At 34.8% G+C, this 7,890-nt stretch overlaps 1 protein-coding gene across 1 annotated transcript in view; it reads left to right on the top strand.

Moving 5' to 3' along the window:
• COL24A1 (collagen type XXIV alpha 1 chain) overlaps window positions 1–7,890 on the top strand; it is a 379,684-nt gene that overhangs the window by 292,409 nt on the left and 79,385 nt on the right. Inside the window, exons 42-44 of the mRNA XM_059377096.1 lie at window positions 1,915–1,968; window positions 6,192–6,245; window positions 6,357–6,410. Of these exons, the coding sequence (XP_059233079.1) occupies window positions 1,915–1,968; window positions 6,192–6,245; window positions 6,357–6,410 (162 nt within the window). The remainder of the gene's footprint in view (window positions 1–1,914; window positions 1,969–6,191; window positions 6,246–6,356; window positions 6,411–7,890) is intronic.

Raw genomic sequence — 7,890 nt, 5'->3', positions numbered from 1 at the left:
GATGCCCTTCAACGGACGAATGGATAAGGAAGATGTGGTCCGTATACGCTATTGGAGAATTATGCCTTCATCAGAAAGGATGAATACCCAACTTTTGTAGCAACATGGATGGGACTGGAAGAGATTATGCTGAGTGAAGTAAGTCAGGCAGAGAGAGTCAATTATCATATGGTTTCACTTATTTGTGGAATACAACAGGTAGCATGGAGGACAGGGGGAGATGGAGAGGAGAAGGGAGTTGAGGGAAATTGGAAGGGGAGGTGAACCATGAGAGACTATGGACTCTGAAAAACAATCTGAGGGTTTTGAAGGGGTTGGGGGTGGAAGGTTGGGGGAACTAGGTGGTGGGTATTGGAGAGGGCACAGATTGCATGGAGCACTGGGTGTGGTGCAAAAACAATGAATGCTGTTATGCTGAAAAGAAATAGAAAATTAAAAGAAAATATACAATTGTATTATATCAAACTAAAAAGCTTTTTCACAGTAAAGAAAACCATCAAAAAACAAAAAGGCAGCCTTATAAATAGGAGAAGATATTTATAAATGATATATCTGATAAAAGATTACTATCCAAAATACACAAAGAACTCATACAATTCAACAGAAATAAAACAATCTGATTTTTAAAAAATGGATAGAGAACCTGAATAAGTATTTTTCCAAAGAAGACATACAGAAGGCCAAGTGACACATGAAAAGATGCTCAACATCACTAATCAGGGAAATACAAATCGGAATCACAATGAGATTTCATGTCACAGCTGTCAGAATGACTAGTATCCAAAAAGAAAAAAGAGGAGGAGGAGGAGGGGGAGGGAGAGGAGGAGGAGGAAGAAAAAGAAAGGAAGAAAGAAAGAAAATGTTGGTAAGGGTGTGGGGTAAAAAGTAACCCTCATGAACTGTTGGTGGGAATGTAAATAGGTATAGCCACTATTTAAAACAGTATGGAGATTCCTTAAGAAATTAAAAATAGAAATAATGTATGACCCAGCTATTTGACTTACAGGTATTTATCTGAAGGAAATGAAAAACATTGAAAAGATACATGCACCTATATGTTCATTGCAGCATTACTTACAATAGCCAAGATATGGAAACAGCCTAAGTGTTTACTGATAGATGAATGGATAAAGAAAATGTAGTATGTGCGCGCACACACACACACACACACACACACACACACACACACAATGTGATATAACTCAGCCATAAAAAGGAGTGAAATCTTGCCATTTGTGACGATATGGGTGTACCTAGAGGGCATTATGCTAAGTGAAATAAATAAGAAAAAAATACTGTATGATTTTACTTATATTTGGAGTCTAAAAAACAAAACAGAAACAGACTTATAAATTACAGAACAAACTGTCCAGAGAGGACCGTGCAGAGAGATGGCTGAAATAGGTGAAGGGGATTAAGAGTTACAAACTTCTAGTTATAAAATAAATAAGTCATGGGAATGTAATGTAAAAGTACAACAGAGTACATATGATCAGTAATATTATAATAACTACATATGGTAACAGATGGTGATATTCTGGTGATCACTCATAATGTGTATAAATATTGAATCACTGTGTCGTATGTTTGAAAAATAATATAATATTGTATCTCAACTGTATTTCAAAAAATATGCCTATCCATCTGAAAATTTATATTAAGTGGACTTCATTTTTTTAATATTTTTCCTTGCAGAATCATTATGAGATTCTCTTTAAATAATTCCATGCTTATGATATTCTTGGTATTGTTAAAATTCAATCATTTGAAATTATTTAGTGGAGCTAAGCAAATAATTATATATTTGGTTTCATATTTTTGGAAAAAAACATTCTGCACTAACTATATTATCTGCATTCACAAATACTTGGATCCAGCTGTGAAACTGATTATTTTTGCATGTGGTCTCTGTAGGGTCCTGTTGGAGAACAAGGAGAGAGAGGAGAGCCTGGAGGAGAGGGCTATAAGGTAAATATAGCAAATTTCACACCCTGCTGCTAATTCTAATTAGCGTTCTCTGTGATCTTTCTCAGTTTCAAAAGAAAACAAGCATCACTGAGTTATTAGTAACATCTTGTGGTTTTGATCCTAGAACAAGCCTAGCTGTTTGTACTTTCTGTTCCTTCTTTTTAAAATCATCTTCATCTTCTCCTATTGCTGTTTTTTCCTCATCATTCATATCTCAGCTGAAGTGTTACGTCCTGAAAGACCTTCTCTAACTGTCCTTTCTAGCCCTCCCTTTATAACATATTTAATGTTGTCTATATTTTCTTACCTCTTTTTTTATACATTTGTGTAGGTTTTGTTTGTTCATTGCCTATTTTTCCCTAACAAAAAGTAAGATCAATGAAAATAATACTCTTTTCTGGCTTCTTCATCATATCCCAAATTTCTAGAACATAATGTTCCTGGTGTACAGCAGGAATTCAATGGAGTTGTCAAATGGGAGAATGAATGTCATATTCTCAAGCCTTCTGTCAGTTCTTGTCCTCTTTCATTCTTAGACGTATTTTGTGAGACCAACTTCATCGGCCAAAATTATATTAGGCTAAGTGTAGAATTTATTTTGTGTCATTTTTTATTAGCACATTTGTGTTCAAGATGTTGTGTATTCTTGCCTCATCTCACTTTTCTTCCTGTTTACAGTGTCAATAGCTAAACAAAATAGTCACTGCTAGCTCTCCTCCTATAGTTTCTATGTCGTTCCTTTGCTCACAGCATTCTGTGCCTACTTACAGTATTATCCAATCTTTATTTACATAAATCCTATCTATCTTTTATATGCTAGTTCAAACTCCTTTTTTCACAACTCACTCTAACAGGAATATTTTCCTATTCTGTAGTCCCATAATATTTATTATTTATAAAAATTATTCAACAGAAATATGTTACCATCTTCTGTTACTGATATTTTGCTAATTATTGTTAAGTGCAGGTCTCTTGGCTCTCCAATTTGAGTATGACTTCTCTCTTTCTTCTACAATGTTTTGTTTTGAGCTTTGTACATAATTGTATATAATATGTATATAACCATCATTCATTTTTAATAATGAAGTGATGGGTTATTTGAGCCGATATGCACCTCTCATATAAAATTTCAGTAATCATATCTGAAATGAAGATTTAAATAGCCAGATTCAATGAACAAGCCGGTAGGTACATAATTATCATCAATAAATTGATTTTCTCAAACTTGAAATCTGAAAAATCAACTTCCAGTTCCTAAAATTCTCTTTGAAGCAAATGTTGAAGGTAGTTCTAAATGTTTGTGAAATTGTTGTGGTGACCATCTTGCATTTCTTCTATTTTTAGAGAAGCATTTTTAGAACATTATACATATATTCTCTTTCAAATTTATGTAACATTTGTATCTATAAGTGTTTATTAATCTAAAGAATCCAGTGTATTTACTTGAAAATGGGTTTTCTTTGGGTTGAAAAGCCAACCCACTGCTTCCAGAATAATTTGAGAAGCATCTTAAACATCCTTGGTTTTTGCTGTGCATAACTTGACACATTCTCGGGAAAATCAGGTTCTTGAAATATCTTCTTTTGGCCTCTACCAACTACAAAACATGTGGTAGCTAAACCAGCAAATTTACTTCTTCTTTTGGAAGAAGAAGACAATCTCTTCACGTGGCGAGCAGAAGAAAAACCCTGCCTGCCTCACTCTGGATAGTCACACCTTATTCAGAAATCCTTCATCAGAGAACTTCTTCTAGGGCTACTGTGGAATCTGTTTCTCCTTCCTCATTCCATAAATACTTCTGGTTTTCAGCGGTAGATATTTCATGAATTAGTTTGATCCACATCTTCCTTTCTGTCTTATTCTACCCTATGTCCTTAGGCTTTAGAGGTCATTTCATCATTTGTTGCTGTTTTTATTCTAAACAAGCCATCTTGAGCCAGACAGCCACAGTAATTTTATTGATTAGATATCTGAAAGCCATGAAATATCCACACTTGTCCCCTGCCAAGCTTTCCCAAGCACAAGGTTGATTCATATAGGGGAAATATGCTTCATTTAGTTAAATGATTCTGTTGTAGCCTCAGGTAAAATTTTTAAATATTTGCTTTTCTGTAATTTTAAAATTAAATTTTAAAATTGCCCTATGTTAGTTTAGTTTTCCTCAGTTTTGCCTGAATTACTTTAATAACTTTTTAACTAGACTCCCTATCCCTAGTTATAGCCCTTTCAAATCCATTCTCCTCTTAACATGTTCTGTCAGATGAATCTCCATTTATTCCCCCATGCTATCTCCTCTGCCAGAATGGCTTCTTTCTACTTTACAGCCTGGAACATTCATCCTTCAAGATTCATCACTTCCCTTGTAAAATTGACCATCTACCTCCCCTTGGCCTTTTAGCTCATCCTACTACTAATATTATTAGGCAAGTCAGTCATTCTCATAACCTTGTCTACATGACTTTATAATATTTACTATAGCATATTTAATTTTTAACCCTGCAGAAAAATGGCGTTTGTCAATTTTTATTATGATAGAAAGAATCAGAGGATTTATAGTAAAACCCCTAGAAAGGATATTTGTTTTTAGTAAGATTTATATCCAGACTTCACAAAACCAAAGGAAGCAATTGGCTATTTAATGATCATCCTAAAAGAGTCCCTGTAAACTATAGACAAAAATGGTAGAAAATTCAATTGGACATTGATGGTTTTGAGTTTTACAGTTTGCTCATATGCTCAGCCTCACTGCACTCTATAACTCCAGCTTTTCATCAATAGCTTCTCTCCTGAGTTCTGCTTTATAAATGACCTATAATCTTTATATTTATTTGTACCAAACTTCCTCTTAACTGACCTGATTCTGTTATTGCTGACTCTGCTCATGTTTTACTGGTAAGGCCATGTGTGGTAATGGTATTCTCTTTAGTTATGTCCATATTCTATAGAAACCTTTCCAAACTAGCCTTTCTCTCTTGCCACTGTTCATCCTCTTAAAGAGGATTCCTTTTTTTTTTTTTTTTTTTAGATCAGGAAGATGTATTTTTTTTTTAAGGAAATTGGATCTTAAAGCCATAAACATTGGCCTCAAAGAATGCAAACAAAGAAGGCTTCAACTGATCTTTCTATAAGATAAATTAAATATTGTTAGCCTATGTGGACAATCCTTAATTCTCCTAGTCCAGAAAAAGGAGATGAGCCTATGGCATTCTTTCTGTAATATACAGAGTAGGAAAAAAGAATTCTGAAGCAAAGAGGACAGTAGGGAAGGGGATAAAAGAGATTACATGCAGAATTCTTCATGCAGAATTCTGATATGCCCTTGGGTTGTTGCTAGTTTCTATTTACACACTTGAAAAGGGAAATGTGTAGGTTAGCATTCCTTCTTAGGAGGTCTAGGGTAATGATAGGTTGCTGAATATCAAAGTCACCTGATGTGCCTTGGTATTAGATACAGTAACAACTCCCAGTTTTCAATTCAATAGATCTATTGAAGTGGTATGAACTTAATTTGTAAAAATGGAGACCATAGTTTACTTCCACAGTGAGAATAGGTTGAAGAAAGAAATTTGTTCTCAAACTTTCTATTCCTATGGTCATTTACCATATGAATTTACTGACCAAAATTACTGTAAACTGGTGGTTTAAAAAAATAGAAATTTATTCTCTCATAGTTCCAAATACCAGGACCTGAAATTGAAGAGTAGCAGACCATGCTCCCTCCCACAGGCCCTAGAGGAGAATCCTTCCTTTCCTCTTCTGGCTTCTGGTGGTTGACAGGTCTCCTGGTGGCCCCAGACACTCCAGTGTCTGCCTCTGTCTTCACGAGGCCCTCCCCTTTATTGTTTGTCTCTCTCTCTCTTTTAAGGGTACTTGTCATAGACAATTCAGGATAATATCTTTTTAAGATCATTAACTCAGTGATACCTGCAAAGACCCTTTTTCCAAATGAGATCATATTCACAGGTTATGGGGATTAGGACATAGAATCTTCATTCACCCCACTACATTAACCTATGTGCAAAACAAAACTACACTTTCCATTCTTTCTCAGTTATCATAATATCTATTGGACATTATGTTCTATAACATTTCTGAGAGAAAATAATGATTTATTATATTTAAATTGCATTTTGTAACATTTTGCTACCATTTTAAGTGATACTACTCTATTCTCTAAGTTACATGTCTCTATTTACTCTAATAATATAATCATATCTTCCTAGGGTCATGTGGGTTTACCGGGACCAAGAGGTGCTGCTGGACAACAAGGGCCCCCAGTATGTTTTGAAAATACTCTTTGTAATTCTGGCATTGACAAAAAATTGATGTTTATATATCTCATTTTGTCCCTGCTTCATATGTGATTTACATTTGGTTTCCTGTTAAAGGGGGAGCCAGGTGACCAGGGTGAACAAGGACTAAAAGGAGAGAGAGGATCTGAAGTAAGTTGAAATTATTTAAGACAACTTGAAACTTATTGTTGGTTTGAGAAGGCACAGACATTTGTAATTTAAATGAACATTCACCCTTCCAGAGCAAGGATCACTGTAGGCCCCTAATGAGAGTGTTGGGCAATAATTATGCCAAAACAGGATTATTGGTTATTTCATCTTTTTTGATTGCAATCCCAGTTTCCCTTTATCAGCAGCCTTTTCTGGCTTTGTGAAAATGGCCTAGAGTTGTCCAAAACAAATGGTCGCTCCTTGGGGTTTCAAGCAAAAATATCAATAATCCTTAAAACCAGCATTGAAAAGTGAAAACCTATCAGTCAAACCTATGTAGTTGTAATAAGGTTAAGGATAGAAATAGTTTGACTATGGTACACAGATTCACAATTGGTGTAAAATATTTTTTTCCATATGACAAGCCAATTATCTGTTATCAAACAAGCAACAAATGTATTAACTATTGCATTTAGACATGTCTTTTCCTGTGTACTGTTAAATGTTGCCTCAACCTTACTGAAGGTTGTTGCCTTATAACTTGCTTTGTAATTTGTACCATCAGTTCATTGCTACCTTGTTTTTCATAGCATTCTGATTTCACTTGCTATTGATTTTAATTTCTTGAGAAAACATACTGTATTTTAGTAATAAATCAGGTGAGAATGGATAAAAAGCAATCAATTTGAGACCACATTTCTCCTAATTTGTTAAGTCTTCCTCCATACTTTGTGTTTCCTACTTATGGAAATAAGTAATAAAATTGGGTTGAATCTGATATTACATAGGTGCTCACTCACCTAAAGCCATTTTGAATAGTCTCGACTATATTCCAGTCTTGACTTCCTGTGAGCTTCCTTAATAAATAAGAACTAATAAATAAAAAATAAAAACATCCAATTGAAGGCAACCCTTAACAAGAAAAAATGCGGAGAGAGAAGGTAATTGTCCCATTTAATTGGAATTTTTAATACCCAAATTGGAAAGAATAGTGGAAAAAGCCTAGAACACTACTACTGCTTTCATTTGACTTCCTTATATTTGCATTAAGTGCCTAAGGGTACAAATGCTCTCCCAACTTTGAGTCTAAAATTTTTAATCTCTTATAATTAGTACTTTCATATTCTCAATATGTTTTTTCTTTTTTGACATATGTCAGGAAGAAGAAATTTTTGAAATATTTGTTAGTATCTATTAAAAATTATGCCAATGCAATTCAAATATTCTTCTCAGACAACTACATTTCCAGCTGACATGGTCAGATCTCCCTTGGTATTAGAGCCAAAAAATGCTGGGGAAACATACTTTAAATTCTGTATAATTCAAGGGAATTAGTTCTACCCTGCTTTGGGCAATGCTGCCATACAGTTCAAGTTACATTAAAAACCCTCTTAGAGGGGCGCCTGGGTGGCTCAGTGGGTTAAGCCGCTGCCTTTGGCTCAGGTCATGATCTCAGGGTCCTGGGATCGAGTCCCGCATC

The sequence above is a fragment of the Mustela nigripes genome, chromosome 14 (genome assembly GCF_022355385.1).
Source record: "Mustela nigripes isolate SB6536 chromosome 14, MUSNIG.SB6536, whole genome shotgun sequence".
In the NCBI taxonomy this organism is placed as follows: Eukaryota; Metazoa; Chordata; class Mammalia; order Carnivora; family Mustelidae; genus Mustela; species Mustela nigripes.
Note: the sequence above shows the minus strand (reverse complement) of the source record. Positions and strands in the feature narration are given on the sequence as shown.